Source organism: Prionailurus bengalensis, chromosome X (genome assembly GCF_016509475.1).
Source record: "Prionailurus bengalensis isolate Pbe53 chromosome X, Fcat_Pben_1.1_paternal_pri, whole genome shotgun sequence".
Taxonomy (NCBI): Eukaryota; Metazoa; Chordata; class Mammalia; order Carnivora; family Felidae; genus Prionailurus; species Prionailurus bengalensis.
In genome coordinates, this window is record NC_057361.1 from 126,878,466 (window position 1) to 126,897,438 (window position 18,973).

Below are 18,973 nucleotides of genomic sequence, written 5' to 3' on the forward strand. Positions count from 1 at the left end.
CGTGTACAGAGCGACCGCAGGCCCTCGGCAGCAGCGTATCCCCGCATTCTGAGGACACCGGGGCCTCTCTGTGCAGAAAGGGGACACCTGGAAGCTGGCCTGGGAGGAAGCGGATGGCAGCAGAGGGGACGGGGAGCAGCAGCCTGGGAGAGCAGGGAGAGAAGATGCTGCTGTGGGCGACAGGGCCACCCCCGGAGACACAGGGCCTTGCCCTTCATCAGGCCAGGGAGAAACTGAGGCGTGGATGATTGGCCTGTGTCTACACGGCAGAGCCGAATCATAAAGCTGCGTTGTGCTCGCATAGACCTGATGGCCTCCCCCTTCTGAATGGAGCTGATCACTGCTCCACCCCCACCCCTGCCAGGCCGAAGGCGCCCGGCTGGTGTTCAGTGCTGCTCCTAGGCTGGCAGGTGCCAGAACATCTCACAGACCCAGGAGGGCAATGTCCCTGGACTCCCAGGACCCTGGCCACAACCATTTCTACTCCACGATAACCGGCCTGCCCCCACCCTTCTACCTCAGCCACGTGTCTACTGGTTCCAAGTAGTGAAAATACTTTATCATGTAGAACCTAGAGCTGTAAATGCCTCTGGTTCTATGTTGTAAAACGGTGGGCGGCGGGGGTGGGGGGGGAGGGGGACAAGTGAGAAGTGTCCAGGGCTTGGCCACAAGCCAGCTGATGGCCAGAAGCCTGCCCTGAGTCGGGGCCCCAAAGCAACAGGCCTGCCCTTGGCCTTGCCGTCTGGCAGGGTAGCTGGGGACAGAGGTCTCTTTGTCATTCTTCCAGAGCTAAGTGATACAGCCACCCTGCCAGCCAGCCTGGTAACCAGGGCCGATCCTGGCTCGGCCGCTCTGGACCTCCAGTTTGCAGAGGAAAATGAGATTGACGGAGCTGGTGATTTCTATGGTCACCTTTCCAGACAAGACTCCAGTGGTGCCCCTCGACAGCATAAAAGCTTCCAGTGGCTTCTCCCAGCTTTACTTGTGTCGGGGCCTGGGTCCGAGTCGTCGCCGGTCCCGGGGCCCAGCGCAATGAAGGAGGCACCTGGGGTCAGGGGGTGGGGGTGGGGGTCGTGCTGAGGGAACGAAGGAGAGGTGCCGCGGAGCCGGATGGAGGGCAGGGCTCAGCCCAGACGCGGATGTGTCTCGCCTCAGTGGCTGCACCCATGCCTTTTGTCTCTTCCAGGTTCCTGAAGCTATCCGCAAATGCCAGCGTGCCGGCATCACAGTCCGCATGGTGACCGGGGACAACATCAACACGGCCCGGGCCATCGCGGCCAAGTGTGGCATCATCCAGCCCGGGGAGGACTTCTTGTGCCTGGAGGGAAAGGAGTTCAACCGGCGGATCCGCAACGAGAAAGGCGAGGTAGTTCCTGGCTCTGCTGCCCTCCCACCTCAGTCCGGGGCTCTGGCTGTTTCTCCCCCCCCCCCACCCCCGCCTCTGCTCGGTACCCCCTACCCCGCTCCAAGCTCTGCAGCGTCTGTGTGCTTCCCCCTCCCAGATAGAACAGGAGCGTCTGGACAAGGTGTGGCCCAAGCTGAGGGTCCTCGCCCGATCGTCTCCCACCGACAAGCACACTCTGGTCAAAGGTAAGGGAGCCCGCTCACCCCTGCTGCCCCCTGCCATGCCCCTTCCTGAGGTGCCATGATGCTGGCTGGGTGTGGCCATCGTCCCCACGTGTGCTCTTGCCCCGGGGCTCCCAAAGCCAAGCTCCAGGGCCTGCCTAGGAAGCGGGGTCCCGGGCTGCACACGTGTTGCTGCTGGACATGGCCCTCCCTAAACTTCAGTTTCCTCCTCAGGAAAATGGGGATAATGATGGAGACGCCCTCGAAGGGCTGACATACCAGAGCTCACTCTGCTTCCCTGGCTAGCAGCATGAATGGAAGACACCACTAGAGAATGGCCTCTCATTGTAACAGATGGGGAAACTAAGGCCCAGGAGGGGGAGACATTTCTTCAAGTCACATAGTGCTTGACCGATGACACTTCATAGTTGGCCGATGACAAATTTACCACCTGCCTCCCACCCAGTCACACCACCCTGTGTCATCTCACTGGGGGATGGGCCAGGGCAGGAGGAGGGGAGCAGGGCTGCCGGTCAAGGCACAAGGACTTGACCCCGAAGGCGACAAAAGGGCAGGGGATTGGGGGTGGTTGGCACGGTCGCGATCCCGAAGGGTTTCCCGAGTCAGCCAGCCGCCCCCACAGCCCCCAGACAAGGACCCACTCTGCATTCCAGGGATCATCGACAGCAGCACCGGCGAGCAGCGGCAGGTGGTGGCCGTGACCGGGGACGGCACCAATGACGGGCCAGCCCTCAAAAAGGCAGATGTCGGCTTTGCCATGGTAAGCCGCCCAGTGCCGGCCTGGCTCACCACATCAGGCGGGGCCTTGTGTCTCAAGGACATTGGCTTCGTGCAGAAAGGTGCGGGCTAGCGTTAAGGCAGGTTGCAGAGTGATGAAGTCTGTCTCTCGCGTCCTGGCCCCTGGGACCTCCAAGGGCTCATCTGGTCAGGGGATACAGGTGTGAGTTGTTTAAAGGCATTTGGCGTGGAGATGCCCGAGGTGACAGTGGGGCCTCAGGGGTGGGGGACATGGGGCCTGCCACCTGTACGCCCGCCTCAGCCACCCCCAGTGCAGTCTAAGCGAAACTCGGCCCCAGGGGCGATCACTGGAGTCCCCAGATGAGCTTTTCCTCTGTGTTTCTCTCTGGTTACTTGTATGGAGCTCATTATTTCTATAAAACCCTGACCCCGCCACCCGGGTGGCCAGCCCCGGCATTCTGCAGCGAGCTGCGTGCGCTTGGTCACCGAAGGCACAAAGTGAGCGAGCCCCTTTCCCCACCTGCCATGAAGGAGCCCCCTTCACTCTGCCACATTCAGGGTAGCCCACTGTGGGCAGGCGCCAGGGGCACGGGCCAGTCCGTCCCAGAGCCCCGGACAGAGAAGGGCACCGAGCCACAGCCCCTGGGCACTGTGAGAGCCAAGCCGAGCTGCGCAGGGCCCGACCTCAGGGTGGCAGACAGGGTGTGCAGCTGTCCCTGCATCAGGGGCTGTGAGCAGCAAACACCCCCACGGGCCAGCAGGACACATCCCTGCTCTGCTGAAGGCATCCCCGCCCAGGAGTCATGGAGCTCCTTATACAGCAGGCCGCTCTGGCATGCTAAGACCGGACAGAAGACCGCTTGGTGGTCACGTGGTGGCAGCTGGGCCTCGTACGTGAGGCCATGGTGGTGGCCATGGTAGCAACACCCTCTCTGTTTATGAGCAAAGGCCCTTACCAGGCCATGAGACAACCTGCCCACTCCTAGTACAAAGTCGCACTGGATGAAACCAGATCTGTCTGCAGCTGGCGGGGAGCCTCATTTGGAAGGGAAGCCAGACAGTAAGCCCGGGTAGGCTGGGTCGTCAAGGGGGCTGGGGAAGAGGGGCCTGTGGACACTGTGTGTGTGCCCCCCAGGGCATTGCGGGGACTGATGTGGCCAAGGAGGCCTCAGACATCATCCTGACCGATGACAACTTCACCAGCATCGTCAAGGCGGTCATGTGGGGCCGGAACGTCTACGACAGCATCTCCAAGTTCCTGCAGTTCCAGCTGACAGTCAACGTGGTGGCCGTGATCGTGGCCTTCACGGGGGCCTGCATTACTCAGGTGGGCACTGGGGACTGCTGTGCCCAGGGAGGGCCCTGGGCTCTCCCTTCCACAAGGCACAGGGCCTGCAGGAGGCAGCTGGTTTCCCAGGCCCGGCCTGCTTCCTGCACCCGGACCCCAGTGCAGAGAGCAGGCCCCGGAAACCCCATCCCAGGAGTTGCAAGAGCCAGGGGGTTCTTTGCCACAGATTTTTTTTTTTTGAGATAAAAGTCACATACCAAAAACTTCACCATTTGAGAGTACACGGTTCAGTGGCAATCAGTACACGCACAGTGTGCACGACCACTGCCTGTGTCTAGTTTCTGAACGTTTTCATCGCCCCTGAGAAGACCCCGGGGCCCATTAGCGGGCACTCCCCACCCCCTCCCCCACTCCCCAGCAACCACGGATCTGCTCTCTGTCCTTACAGACTTGCCTATTCTGGACATTTCATATAAAGGGAATCAAATAACATGTGGTCTTCCATGTCTGGCACCTTTTCATTCAGCATGATGTTTCCAGAGTCCATCCATGTTATAGCCAGTATCGGTACTTTCTTCCTTTTGATGGCAGAATATTGCTCTGTCATATGGAGAGAGCACATTTTGTTTGTCCCTTCCTCTGTCAGTGGGCATTGGGGTCATTTCCACCTTCTGGTGATTGTGACTGACGCTGCTGTGAGCACACCTGTACGAGTCTGTGTGTGGACCTACGTCTTCATTTCTCTTAGGTGTGGATCTAGGACTGGAAGTGGGGGCTGAGATGGGAACTCTATATTTAACCTTCGCAGGAGCCTCTTCCCCCTTCCAATAGTCTCGTTCTCCCCAGTAGTGAGTGTCCAGAACTTGTCTCCCTTTGAAAGGTTTTTTAATTGAGATAAAATCCACATAACATAAACTGCACCACAGTAACCATTTGAAAGTGCACAATTCAGTGGCCTTTGGTGCATTAACAATGTTGTCCAACCACCACCTCTAACTCATTCTACAACCTTCTTGTCACCTGTGTGCCCACTAAGCAGTCATTGCCCCCTCACCGTGCCCCCAGCTCCTGACACCCACCCATCTGCTTTCTGTCTCTATGGATCTGTCAGTTCTGGGAGGTCAGGAGAGTACCCACCAGTCGAGCACTTTCACGGTCTGGAATAACACACAGGTTGTCAATCTCCTGCTGACAATTTGGACCACACCTTCTAGGTCACTGCCACCAGGTGAGAGAAGGGAGGCTGGCAGCATTTTCAGAGCAGGAAATCCGAAAGCCCAGTGAAAACCCACTGCTAACCTTCCCACAGGGATGGAGATGTTAGATTTTGATGGGAAGGTCAGATCTGCCGCGTTTCACTAGAACGAATCCCTGTGACGTTGCCCCCAGGCTGAGTTTCTTCCCACTGGAGTGGTGGGCCACTGGGCTTTCTGGCCCCATGTTAGGGTGACTGCCTCCTCTCGACAGGACTCTCCTCTCAAAGCTGTGCAGATGTTGTGGGTGAATTTGATCATGGACACATTTGCCTCTCTGGCCCTGGCGACAGAGCCACCCACTGAGTCACTGCTGCTACGGAAACCATACGGCCGGGACAAGCCCCTGATCTCCCGCACCATGATGAAGAACATCCTGGGCCACGCGGTCTACCAGCTCACCATCATCTTCACACTGCTGTTCGTTGGTAGGTTGGCCCCGGGTCACACTGCCCTGCCACTGGCCGCACAGGTTCGGGCCCTGTTTGCCAGTGGAAGGGACAGATGAGCACCCATGAACCAAATTTCCAGCACGGGCCCCTGCATGCTCACCTCCCCGCTGTCTCTCTGTGTGCGTGCCCTGTGCAGGTGTCATAGGCCCCTGTGCCTCTGAGAAACTGCTGTCCTTCACCGAGACCCAGATCACCCCCATCCATCCACTCACCCTATGGCCATTTCTCCAGGGCATGGCGAGCAGAGCACTGTGCCACAGACAGTGGGAAGAGAGGGACCAGGAAAGACAGGTGGAGGGAGAGGGAGGGGATAGGAGAGATAGGAGAGGGAGAAGCAGTCGAGGTGAGGCAGAGAGTGGAAGACAGAGAAGAGGCCTGAGGGGCAGAGGAAAGGAGGGCGAAGGGGGAGAGAAGGAGGAAGGAAAGGGAAGAGGAAGGAAGAGAAAGAGGAGGAGGAGGAGGAGGAGGAGGAGGAAGGAGGGGTGGAGGGAGAGGAGGAGGAGCAGAGAGGAGTAACTGTCAGGAAGCCAGAAGAAGGGGGCACGAGAGAAAGAGGCGCTGTGAGTTGGGTATCCAGGGCCGGCTGGGCTCTGGCTCTGTCCAGCAGTTGCCTTGGGGTGGGTTTGTTGCTTTGTCTGCTTGTGGCGTCTCTCCGTTATGTCACCAACCCTGGCCTTGAGGGCGCAGGCGCGTTCCCGGGAGCAGATTGGAAGCTCAGTTTGCAGGACAGTATTTGCTGAGGGGCAGGAGGGACGGTGTGTGGGGATCACAATGTCACTACTGGGGATCCTCTCGGGGGGCCTTTCTCTGATATCTCGGGAGCAGAAGCCTCTCTCTCATGGCCTGCCTGATGGTCTACACCTGGCCGCCCGGTCTTAGGGACAGGGCGGAGGAGGGCTGGCCCACCCTGTGCCCAGCCCCACTCAACCCGGCAGGCACACGGTGTCTTCTTCCGGGGTTTCTGCGACAGACCTCTGCTCCAGGGGTGAGCGCGTGTTGTGGGGAGAGACCCGTTACTTTCCCTCCGGGTCCCTGTCACCACAGGGTGGGGCTGCCTGTGGCCCTGCCGCAGACCCCCTGGCGCTCCTCAGGCGACACTGGCCGGGAGCTGCCTCCACCCAGGGCTCCGCCCCCCTCACGTGCCCCCTCACGTGCCCCCTCACGTGCAGGGGAGCTCTTCTTCGACATCGACAGCGGGAGGAACGCACCCCTGCACTCTCCACCGTCAGAGCACTACACCATCATCTTCAACACCTTCGTCATGATGCAGCTTTTCAACGAGATCAACGCCCGCAAGATTCACGGCGAACGAAACGTCTTCCACGGCATCTTCAGCAACCCCATCTTCTGTACCATCGTCCTGGGCACCTTTGCAATTCAGGTAGGCGGGGTGTTGGGGGGGCGGGGGCGACCGTATACTGGCACCAGACGAGGAGCAGGGGACCATGCCCACTACCGGCCTCCCCATCCCCGTTTACAGAACCAGAACCAGTTCCGCCCCTCCCGCTGTCCCAGGCCCCACCGGCATGCCTTGTGACCCCAAGCCCTCTGCACTCCCCTGCTGGCTTCCAGAGAGCCTTCCAGGGCCTTCCTCAGAACGAGCCTCCTCATAGTTCCCTCTGCGTCTTCCACTCCCATTTCCAGCGCTAGATTCCTTGCCGGGGGACTATCATAACTCTAGAAGGTTCCCTTGGGATACTTTCTGTCCCCAGTGCTGACCATCGGCCTCTGCCTGCCACCATGCTGTGGACAGGCTGGTCAGTCAACTCTTTGGGAGTCTGAGCCTTTAAAAGTAGGGTGTATTCATAGAAAGTGTGACGTATAGTGAGGACAACAGGCCAGGATCGTTTGCTCCTCACAGGGATCAAAGGAGGGGGCCTGCCACGCCATGAGGGGTCCACCTGGGGAAGCACCTGGGTCGGTCGGAGACAGAGGGAGAGGGGGAGCCTTTACTGTGGTTTCTGGGGGAGAAACTGGGGTGAGGCGATCAGGCCGAGGACTCATGACTATGAATAATTTCAGGGTTCAGGGGGGCGTAGCGCCGTCTCTGCTTGTGTGCGCCCTGGCCTGGGGAATTAGGGCAGAAAGGACAGCACGGTATCGGAGGCGGTGGTGGCCTGGGCTCGGGATTGCTTGGTCTGTATTTAAACAGCTCACCCCCAGGAGGAGGGTTCTTCCCTAGGAAGGGGCAGTGAGGCAGCAGGAGTCCCAGGCAAGGTTGGCTGGGCATGTCACTGGGGCACCCGGGATGAGGCGTGTCCAGCACGGGCGTGCAGGGCACACGGTAAAGCATCAAGTTTACAGAAGCGGGAGATGTGGCTCATCTGCTGAGCCACGGCCAGAGCCCCATCTGCCGGGAGGACCCAATGGCCCATCTCTGACCTGCCTCCCTCCCATCCCACCCCTGTAGATTGTCATCGTCCAGTTCGGCGGAAAGCCCTTCAGCTGCTGCCCCCTGTCCACGGAGCAGTGGCTCTGGTGCCTGTTCGTTGGCATTGGGGAGCTGGTCTGGGGACAGGTGAGTGTCTGCCTCGTCACCTTTCCTAGCCCCGACCCTTCCCTGTTTCCAGGGATGGACACAATGCCGGGCGGGGGTGGGGGAGGCCATGGCACCTCAGAGCCCATGCTTAGGAAAGCGTTCGGTGTGCTCAGGGTGGGCAGCACAGCAGGGCTCAGGCCCGGGCCAGGCCACGGCTCAGGTACACAGCCACAGGCGACAGTTGTCAGCAGAGAGAGGGCAAAGGGCCACGTCTGGGATGTCACAAAGCCCCGGCAAAAATCACCCAGCACTCCCCTTTCCATGATAGAAACCCAAAATCGTTCCCTAAAACTGGGCGGCATGGAAAACGCTCACGGATGTGAAGCTAGACCACACCGTGCTAAATCCTCCAAGGGGCAGAAAGTGTCAAGGAAAATGAAGAAATATTTTGAGATGCTAGAACGTGAAAGTCAGACACCTGTAGCCCTTGATGGTTAAAGGCATGCACAGAGGGAGGCTTCCGGCACCCAATGATGACGTGAGGAAGAAGCAGCCCATGCCACAGGCACGCAAGAGGCTTCAGAAAGCATTGCTCTGCAGTTCTAGAATATTGGTGCAGGACCCACTTTGCCCTGCGTCTTAGTCACATCTCAGGAAACTGGAAGTCCAAGATCAAGCATATGTAGGGCAGGGTCCAAGAGAGACCGGGAGTGAGCTTCCACGGAAGCTTCCCTGAGCACCGGGGACTTCAGTGGGGGTCGGTCCTGTGGGCCCGGGGCTCCCGCGTGGCTGACCTCAGATCCTCAGTCTCTGCCCCCCAGACGTGAAGCCGGGGCCGCACCAGGAATCACACTGTCAGTGCAGATGGCCCGGCAGGGCCCTCGGGGAAACTGAGACCGCCTCGTCAGGCAGGATGTGCCAGGGGCCTAGCAGTCCCCTCTCAGGAGCGGGGCGGGGGGGGGGGCACCAAGGCCAGACCTCCCCTCGCTGGAAAACGCTCCTTGGCCCCAACAGCTCCCGCGCCCTGCTCCCCGGGGACCGCTCCTGGTCATGCAGCCTCGGGGACCAGAAAAGGACGTCCCATCCCCCAGTCTGCCCACAGAGAACGGGTGTTTAGGAAACAGTGGTGCATGATGCTGGAGTGCAAGGGGCATACGCACTAGCTGTCAGAGGGAGGCGGGAGGTGTGGGTCCCTCCCCAGCCCCAGCAGAGCTCCTACCCCAAAAGGACCAGCTGTGCTCTGACAGCCACCTGCGCCTGCTACCCCTCGCCTCTGGCCCCCCAGGTCATCGCCACCATCCCCACCAGCCAGCTCAAGTGCCTGAAGGAAGCAGGGCACGGGCCGGGAAAGGATGAGATGACCGACGAGGAGCTGGCCGAGGGGGAGGAAGAGATCGACCATGCCGAGCGGGAGCTCCGCAGAGGCCAGATCCTCTGGTTCCGGGGCCTCAATCGGATTCAGACGCAGGTAAGCTGCCATGCCGCTTGGCTTCTCTGGCTATCCCGCCTTGAGAGGGTGGCGAGCAAGGGCCATCCCCGGATGTGCCTGCTGGCTGCGGTGCTGCAGACACGGCCCACCTCTGACGCTTCCGTCAGAGCCCAGGCGGCTCTCCCCCGCGCTGGGTGCCGGTGTCAGCTAAAGACGTGTGTTGTGATCAGCGGCTGTCTCTTGGGGTCGGGTGGAGGGGGCGCAGGCCACCCGCTGTCTGCACGGCCGCTGGGCCTTGCCTCATTTGCCGGAAGCAGCCTGGTGACAGGGAGGTGACGTTGTTGGGAGGAGACAGATGCCCGTTACAAACAGCCTTTGGTGAGCTCACCGTGCACTGGGTTATATCGCGGCCCTATGGAAGCTGATTCTGGCCCCGGAGTTGCTTCTTTCTCTTCATCTCCATCCCTAAGTCACATAGTCACAATGACCACTCAGCCATGGGCACTTTCGAAGGCTTCAGGAGACCCGTCTGCCAGAGCAGCCCCATGCTCTTTGCCCCAACCCTTGCCAGCTAGCCTTCTTGCCAGAATGTTCTGTACTCTGTCTCTCCGCATCCTTTCCTCACACTCGTGATCGCATCGCAGCCTGGCCTCTGCCCGCAGGGTCCCAGACGCAGTTCTCACCAAGGTCTGTGTGACCTACAGGGCCCGGAACCGGGCTGTCCCTCCGTCCCGCGTCAAGCCCTCAGCTGTAGCCTCTGAATGCCACACCTTGAGCCAAGATGTCCACGGTGGGCTTGGCCAAGACCACGGTCCCTGAACCAACCTCCTTTCAGCCCCTCAGCTCCCAGACGCTCTTCCTGTCTCCCCGCACAGCTGGCGCAGCAGCATGGCCCATCCATTCAGGTCCGCCCCCTCGAAAGCACGTCCCCAGTCCAGCCACCCCTGCCCCCCATCCTCCCGGCCTAGTCACCAGTATCTGCCCGGAGTAGTCTCCCTGCTGCCTCCCTAGCCCCCAGTGACACCTGTCACTCTCTGCCCTTCCCGTGCTTCCCAAAGCCCCGCCTCTGACCTTTCTCTCCATGTGCTGTCCAGGACCCCCAGCCCCCCTGCTTCTCCTCCTGGGGGTCCCACCAACGGGAAGGCCACTACCCTACACGTAGCCCTGCCCGGCCCCGCACTCCTGCCGCGGGCCCCTGGGCCTGGGGAATGGCTTCAGACCACACCTCTGCCCTGTGTCTGCCTCCAGCCTGTCACACATCACCACAAGCTCATCCCAAGGAATCTTTCACGCACCCCACCCAAAGCGCCCTCGGCAGCCGGTGCCTACCCTGCCCCCGGCCTGAGGCTCCCCATACACACAGCTTGCCTGCTATTCCCATACGGTCCCCAGAAGTCTCCCGGGGCTCAGCCTCAGGGCCCCCTACTTCTTTCTTCCGCAGTCCCCAGCCTCAGCTCCAGCCACAAGCTCTCAGCCTCCTGCCTGCTGCTCCCACCTTCATTCAGCTAGCTTGCCCCCTGCCCCGCCGTGGCCAGTGTAGCCTCTCTTCTGGTCTTAAGGGTCAAGTCCAGAGTCCTGACCATGGCCTTCAGGCCCCTGCCTCTTGGCATCACCCCACACACCCTGTGTCCCTTGTAACCCCTGCTGCTTTTCCAGATGTGCATTCGCTGTGCCTCCATGCCGGCCACGATCTGGGCCCCAGGCCTCCCCAGCTGCCGCTGTGTTCCCTCGGGGGCCCCCCTCATCCGGCAGCAGCCCAGAGACCACCACTCTCTCCCACCCCCGTAGGCCCTCGCGTGTCCAGGGCACTGGAATCAGTGAGGAGCAGAATGCCCCAGGGAACTTTCCAAAGCTGCAGACTCCTGGGCTGCCCCCAGGGCTTGGGATATCGTAGGGCTGGGTGAGGTGGCCCCAAATAAGTCCGGTTTAAGGAGCTCCCCAGGGATGCAAGGGGCTTCTCCAGTGGAGAAGCAGGAGTCCAGGTCTGTGGCTCATTCCCCTTTGCGCCCCAAGCCCCTAAGCCAGCGCAGCCAGGCAAGAATGTCTTAGGCCCCAGGTGCGCTGCGGAGCCTGGAGCCTGACACCCGTGAGCCCGAGGTGGTGGCCGTTCTTCTGGCAGCTGGGACAGCCCCTGCCCAGTCTGAAGCATGGCGGGGGGCGGTGGGGGGGGGGGGCTCAGTGGTGCCCGACTGGTGTGTGTCTGTGCCTTCCGTGCGCCTGTGGGCTCTGAGTCCTGCCACCGCTTCCTGGCCGGTCGGGTGGGTCTCCTCAGTCAGAGCCTGGGAGTCACTGCCCAAGTAGACACTGGCCAGTCAGGTCCCTACTTCAAACATGATGCAATGTGGGGGGGGGGGGCGCCCAGAGAGAAGGGACTTGCCCAAGGTCACCCAGTGACAGCGTCCCTCCCCCATCCCCTAGCATATTCCGTGTCCTTTCCAGAGAGCCCCTCACTGCTCCACAGGATCGTCCCTTTGTCACATCCGATTCACCACCCTCCTCAAGAATGCTAAGCCAATCCGCTACTTGAGCTAACTTTTTAAGAGCATCTGTTCTTTTTGATTCAAAATACCTGCTTGAAGGACAGACATAAAGCACCCCAGCGTGTAGGTGCCCCCAGCCAAGGGAGACATGCCTAGATTTCTGGATTTTGCAAACACCGGAGCTGCAGGGTTTGGGGGCCAGCACAGCTTTGCTAAGTGAAGGCATTTTGTAACCTGCTACCTGCTCTCACCGCCATTCCATACTAACATATTACTGCACCAGACAGGGGGGTCATTCCGGCATCAAAAAGAGTCCTTGAAACCCAGAACACGGAGCTTCTCGAAGCACTCACGACGTGGTCCATTTCACATTCCATTATAAACCAACGAGAAGCTTCAGCAGCAACTGGGTTTTGGGGGGCGGGGGGGGCAATTGTGAGGTATTTTGATTGACACCGTCATCCCATCCGGACACCGTGAGGAGAGGGGTCCAATCAGAGGCAGAAAAGACTTCTTTTCCTTGCCTCATCGCCCTGGCTGCAGTTAAGAGTGCATCACATCACGGGCCATCTTCCTTCAGGTCATCGGGGCACACTAGACACACTGTGCCAGCCCCCTGTGGCCACTCAGTGTGCGTTACGCACGGGTCTCAGCCCTGGCAGTGAGGTCGCCCTGCTCACGAGCGGGGTGTGTTGGGGGCGGGGGGCATGGGGGAGGAGGGAGCTCGGGGGCAGAGTATGGGACAAAAGTCTTTTTCCACCGCGCGTGTAGGGCTTGAAATGATGCACATCTTCATGTGCGAGCACTCAAGCTGCCTTCTTCCCAGAAGCCTGGCCCCGTGTCAGACTCCCTGCCGAGCCTAGGGGCCACCACAAAGCCACCGCAGGGCTTGGGTGTGGCACAGGGCCTCCTGCTCTGGGCCCCGAGTAGGCAGCCAGTGGGCTCCAGGCTCCAGGACTACACATTTGCTTTGCCGCTCACGTCATCCAGTGAACTGTATGGGACTTTCCAGAAATCAGATCCACCTTCTAAGGCTAAAGATCTGCACACACACCCATCTCCCCACCCCACCCCCACCCCCGGAAGGCATTCCCAAAGGGGCAACCAAAGGTGTGCCACGTTGGCTTGCCCTCCCAGAACGTAGGCACACGGTCTCCGGATGGGGAAACATTCACTGTGGCCGCTCAGTCACAGGTCTCAGGTCTGAGTCACCCCCAGGCCCGCTAGCCAGTCAGAGATGGGGGTCGGGAAGTCAGAAGACACTAGGACTCCTAGTGAGTTCACCCCATGGTTGTCATTTCCCATAGACCCACATCCCTTTTGACCCCTAAGAAGCCTAAGGGGGAGGGGGCTGCAAATAAAAGCCATCTCTGCTCCCGGGACACTCCAGTCTCTTTGCTCTCCCTCCTGCCGGGCCAGTGGCTGTGTAGAAAGGAGTCTGATAAAAGAAAGCAAGTGCTTCTGCATTTTAAATCCTTTCCTTTCACGGAGGCTCCCCCAGGGGCGCCCGCCTCCATCACTCTGAAGAGATTGAGCCTCCGGGCAGGGCAGGGCAGGGCAGGGCAGAGAAGCAGTAGGCGTCTGTTGCTTAGAGCAACGTAAACAAAGGGCATTCGGGGAAGGCCCCGTCCCGGCACCAACCACGAGCACTGCCACAGGGAGCCTTGTCCTAACGGGAGCGGGGAGTGGAGCGAGTCCTACCCCTCAGGTATATCGGGGCAGAAAAGGGGGTGGAGAACCAGTGATCTGGGATCTCAAAGGACTGCCAGACCCAGGTATTTGTTGACAAGTGGCTCGCAAAGAGCGGCTGGTGACTGCGAGTGGCTCTTTCTGCCAAGGCTTGCTGCGCGCGCCCCCCCCCTGCCCTCCCGGTCTTCTGAGTGCTAATCATTTGCTCAGCAAACCCTCTCTCGGTGGAGGACACGGAGGCTGGCCCACGTGACCACGGCCCCGTCCGAAGCGCTGTCAGCTCCAAGGGGGCGGGGCGGCCTAGATGCCGCCTCCTGTCACCATTTCGTGTACCCAGTGTGGCCCCTGCCCTCACCCAACCCCACCCCCGTGCGGTAGCCGGGACCGCAGTGCAAGCCAAACTTTATCTCATTTTCTCTCCCACAGATGGAGGTAGTGAGTACCTTCAAGAGAAGCGGTTCATTTCAGGGTGCTGTGCGCCGGCGGTCTTCAGTCCTCAGCCAGCTCCATGACGTAACCAATCTTTCTACCCCTACTCACGTAATTCTCTCTGCTGCCAATCCCACCAGTGCCGCTGGGAGTGAGTCTTGAGTCCCCTTTTCTCTCATAAATGGCATCTCTGGGGGAGCAAAAGCCTCCCCAACTCTTCCTTCTCTTTTTTCCCCGTCCAGTCCTTTCCGCCCAGACGGTGTGTGTCTCCAAAGCCATATCCTCTTATGAAATGTACTGAATCCATGGCCCTGCCGGACCTTCTGTTCTTTGCCCTGTTTGGTTGTTCGCTGTTCGTTCCTCCTGTCGTTGGTTTGCTTTTCTTGAACTTGTCTGCATCTGCCAATGGTTCTTCACGAACTTGGGCCGCTTCGGGTGGCGTCCGGTGGCAGGATGGGGCCTTGGTCGGTGTTCTGCGGGGCCGCCAAAGGGAGGCTCGGGACCGCCTCGCAGGGCCGCAGGGGGAGGCGAGTGCCTTTCCGGCATCGTTCGCAACAGAATAATCCGGCCCACCTACTTGGGACTAAACTGACAGCTTCCAGAACTCTCCTGGAGGTGGTTTCCAAAGGCAGTGCACCTGAGGTGGGCTTCGGGAGGCCGCTGTCACGTGTCCCCAGGTGGGCTCAGTGGTGGCCGACTGCTTCTGCTCGGGTGCTACCTGCCCTGTAGGCCTTGGCCCTGAGCTTCCCGTATGCGAGGTGTCTGAGGGGTTCCTCAAACAGGAGTCATCCTCACACCCCCAGCCCGCACTCTGCCACGTGTCCCTTTTGTTCCCAAGGCACCTTTGCTCTTTCCAAACAGGCGTCAGGATTGGAAGGTCTTAACGTGGTCTGGTCCACATTCTCTCTCCTCCTTCCTCCAAGAGGCCGGGACAGGTAGATTCCTTCCTACATGTTCCAGTGAAACGTTCCCACCATGCTAGTCACGTTTTCAAGAGAACCCAGGGGCTGTCGTAAAGAGATAGAAACTTCCGTGTTTGCTGGTATCTTTTTACAAAGACGAAGGGAAAGCTCTTAGAACCCACCACCCCATGGTTTCCCTAATGAGAGAGAATGCAGGGAACGTCCCTGCTCCAGGCCACGGCCACCTGCTTTTGTAACAGACTCATCTCAAAAACCAAGCAGTAAACTTTCAAGTATGGGCCCAGAGCCCCTGCTGGGATGGTTCGATGCTACCTCTTTCCTTTCCTTCCAGTGAAACCCGGCAACTCTCACCTCCGTGAACACATCACTTCCCCACAGACGGGAGCTGTTAACCGTGCCTTTTTCCCTCACCAGACTCTGGCATTTTTCTTTTTGCTTGATTTCTTCTCTTTGCCTTTTGCCTTTTGTCTTGTCTTTTCTCTTTTTTTCTTTTTGCATTTTCTTTGCTTTTTTTTTTTTTTTTTTTAGGAACTGGTGAGAGGTCCCCAGTGGGGGGGCATCCCTCCTCTTGCTCAAACTGTCGTTTCAGGCCACTCTTCCCTTTAAGGAAGGGATGTGGGCCGCACCAGACCCCGCTGGACCACGTGGTCCCCTTCGGAAACAGCACGTACATGTGCGTGCACGCACACACCCCACCCCCAAACCACAGGCCACACACACCTCCGGCTCCCTTGCACACTCACTGGGCCCCCCACCCGGGCCACAGACATTGGCCAACAGACATCACAGACAGGCTGGAAAGCTCCAGCCTTGTCCCAGAAGGGTCTCACTACCAGTCCACCCAGACAAGTCTGCACGGGGCTCAGCTACCTCCAGTCAACCGAGGACAGAAACGGTACTCAGCCTCCCCGGGGCGCACCAGCTAGGGCAAGGCTAGGACAGCGCACGTTCTTCCTGGAAATGAAGGGACAAGAGGGGGCGTGGTCTGCCGAAGGGGCACATACTGACGTGCCCCTGTCCCTCCCTCACCCGTGACTTTTTTCCACGTGTTTCTTTGCCATCTCTGTCTGTACTTCCTCTCTGTCTGTCTGTCCGTCCATCTGTCTGTTGACTTGAGGCAGGGGAGGCAGCCGACACAGCCCCCACTCCTCATGCCCCTCGGGCCTTCTCCACACCTCTGGCCTTGTTCTGCTCCAGGGCCAGCCTGGGCCTCCCCTCCAGGATCCTGGCGAGGCCTGCTGTCTCTTGGCTCCCTCTGGATTCCTTGGGCTTCCTCCCTGGTGGGAGCCTCTTTCTCTCCTCTTCCTAGCACCTTCCTTTCTTCTGCAGCCATCTGTCACCCCCGTCTTCCCACCTCTGGGAGCCCAGCAGTGCCTGGTAAGAACAGTGCGAAAGACACCACCCCTCCCCCTGGTCCTGAGCTACTCCAGGGGCATCTAACTAGTGCCTGTCTGAGGAGGGTGCTGGTGTGATAGCAAGGGGATCCCAATGTCCCAGCCCATCCCAGTTGAGCAGCAGCACCTCAGAAAGGACCCCACTGTGGAGGAAGATGCTGGTTGGAGGACCAGGCAACACCAGGGAACATGCCTGCCTCTGGAAGCCACCAACCAACACCACCTCCTGCCATCACCACTGCGTGGCAGATTGGTTTGGAACTCTCTGAGGGCCTAGAGAAACCATTAATCCCAGCACCCTCATTGTGCAAACCAGGGAAAGGCCCGGTGGTGGCGGCGGCGAGAAAAGTGACTAGACGCAGGTCCCCACCCTCTCTTGGAACTCACCGGAAGGAAGGCGAGGCATAGACCACAGCAGAGCTCCTAGCCGAGCATTGTAGAAGGTGCTGTGGCCGCAGGCTACAGGGTTTTCCTGAGCAGAACCCCAGCTCCGATGGGACATCTCCTATCACCCACCGCCCGGCCAGCCTGGCCCTTATTCCACATGCTGGAGCAAGGCCTCTGGTCTGACAGCACTTCCACTGAGAACCTGAGGCCCTCCGGGCCTTAGAAGGCCCAGTGCGGGTTGTGTACAAAGAGCCCGAGGGCCACAGTGATCGGTGACGGCGCTCACCGACACGGGTCCCAGCACATGGCACCCAGGCCAGCGGCGGCCAGAGAATGTCCCCGGGGCCAGAGGGAAAGGAGAGCCCCTAGAGGGGTGACCAGGGAGAGTTAGAGACGCAGAGACCCTCGGAGTTCAGCACACCCACAGCCTCACCCCCTCAACCTTCTAGCCGACCTCTGACCCCACCCCCCCAGGCTTCCTGCACCCAGCCGCCCTCCCTGAGCCACACACGATGCTCATTCTCAACCTGGGGTGTGGCATCTGCCCTCCATGGCGTCCACCTCATTTCACGGGACCTCAGCCGTGGGCTGGAGGCCAGCCCCCGTGAGTGGCTCCAGAAAGCGCATCCGTTAATAACCGCTTTAGGTCTTAAGGAAACCAGCCGGGAGGGAAATCCTATCCCCTGCTGGGATGCCGGTCACCCCAGCTCCTCCCCGCTCACACACTAATGCCAGAGGCTCGGTGTCACACCCTGGCTGCGTGTGAGGGTCCAAGCCACGGCCCCAGATGGTATATAGGGTTCACCCATGTTTACTACCCAGCAGCAAGCCGGGTGCCAGACGGCTGCCTCCAGGTGTGAGCGGAGACACGGACACACCCTAGCCACCCCCCCCCCCCACCTCCCCAGCCACACTTTCCAAAGCCTGTCCCCTGCAGCAGCACTGGGTCTCTATACTCGAACGTTTATTGCTACAGTGCTTCATGATACGGCTCCTGACCCAGCCGGGCGGAAGGCGCAGAGGCGGGCAGTGAGTTTGGTCACATGTGGCCTTGAAGAGCTCCCTCAGGGCTCTTTAGTTCGGATGAACCTAGCCTGAAAGAGATCATAGCAGTTGCTTTATTTTAATTGCCTTTGCAACTTGAAAGCCTTGCATCCAACTTGGCAATGCTGATGCTGGGTAAGCCCCCACGATTTCCTTGCACATGCCCTTCTGGGGCCTGAGGAATCGAGCCAGGCCCATAGAGGAAGGAGCCCCACAAAGCGAGCACAGCTTCGTCTGCTGGAGTTTGTTCCTTTCTCAGGCAGTCCGTCCATTTCAAGCCAAGTCTCTCTCTCCCCTTGGGTTTCTGGGGACAGTGTACTGGCATTTCTTCTCAGCTATTTGACAGTGTTGTTTCCACACTAGGACTGGTATCACCCTGTCCTGCACGAGCCCTTCCTGCAAGCATGGGCCCCACCCCAGGGAAGGACCTTCCAGGCAATTCATACAGTACCAGCCAGCTCGCAGCCCAAGGCAGACCCCAGGACCCCTGCTCCTAGGCCCTCCCCAGTGGGCACTTCCAGGCCGACTCCCAGGGCTGGGGGCTAGGGCCCAGGGAGCTCAAGAGACTTCTTTGAGGCCCTGCACCTGGCCATGGCCAGGATGAGAGGCAAGGCCCACCCCCCGAAAGGCCGGGGACCCACCGTACCCGGGTCCCCTCAGTGCCACGGCTTGTTGACATCGGCAGCATGAGTCTGGACTCTCCCAGTCCTGGGCACAGACACACGCACACAGGATGGGAGGTGACCTTCGCGAAAGTTGCCAGCCGCTAGCATGTCTGACTTGCTCACATACACAGAGCCCTGCCTTTGGTTTGGGGTCCGGTCCATCAGTGGGAGGGCCAGCTTTGGAGTTCGTTTCTTAATTCCTTGGTGAGGAAAGGGAACCTTCCTCTTCAACTGTGGGTATGTCGCCCCACACCTCTTTGTGTCGCTTTCAAGTCACGATTCACCCTCATGCCTGCAGGGATGGTTTGGGACCTGGGAACCCCAAAGTACTTGGAAACCAGTTCCCCTGGCTCTCCCCAGATGCTCTGCTCAGAGTTTGCCATAAACCCAGAGCTTGAATGCCAGGAGAGCAGAAAGTCCCCTCCCTCCCACAGAAGGTTCTGGATTAGTGGCTGGCACAGAGACAGGCAAGTCCATCAAGCATGTGGCGGGCAGGGGGTGGGCGGGAGGGCTTTGCAGGAGCAGCAGTGAGACAGAAGTGGAGGGCGGAGAGCATGAGGACCCCTCCCCATCTGGGGCCTGCTTGTCCCACAGCACAGAGGAGAAAAGGCCAGAAGGTTGTCAAACGCAGTTTCTGTTGTTACTGTCGTCATCATCGTTCTGGAGCCTTTGCTTTTGTTTTTCTCTTCTCTTCTTTTCTTTTCATTCCCTTTGTGCATTTCTTTAATGGGGCGGG

At 59.5% G+C, this 18,973-nt stretch overlaps 1 protein-coding gene across 4 annotated transcripts in view; it reads left to right on the forward strand.

Annotated features, from left to right (window-relative positions):
• The window catches only part of ATP2B3 (ATPase plasma membrane Ca2+ transporting 3), a 62,185-nt gene that overhangs the window by 34,938 nt on the left and 8,274 nt on the right, over window positions 1–18,973 (forward strand). Inside the window, exons 13-21 of one of the 4 annotated variants that reach the window (XM_043570066.1) lie at window positions 1,187–1,366; window positions 1,503–1,590; window positions 2,241–2,347; window positions 3,461–3,652; window positions 5,081–5,294; window positions 6,488–6,699; window positions 7,729–7,836; window positions 9,083–9,265; window positions 13,822–13,935. In XM_043570066.1, the coding sequence (XP_043426001.1) occupies window positions 1,187–1,366; window positions 1,503–1,590; window positions 2,241–2,347; window positions 3,461–3,652; window positions 5,081–5,294; window positions 6,488–6,699; window positions 7,729–7,836; window positions 9,083–9,265; window positions 13,822–13,935 (1,398 nt within the window). Of the gene's footprint in view, window positions 1–1,186; window positions 1,367–1,502; window positions 1,591–2,240; window positions 2,348–3,460; window positions 3,653–5,080; window positions 5,295–6,487; window positions 6,700–7,728; window positions 7,837–9,082; window positions 9,266–13,821; window positions 13,976–18,973 lie in introns of all 4 variants that reach the window. The other 3 variants (XM_043570068.1, XM_043570070.1, XM_043570069.1) reach the window with 3 other exon arrangements.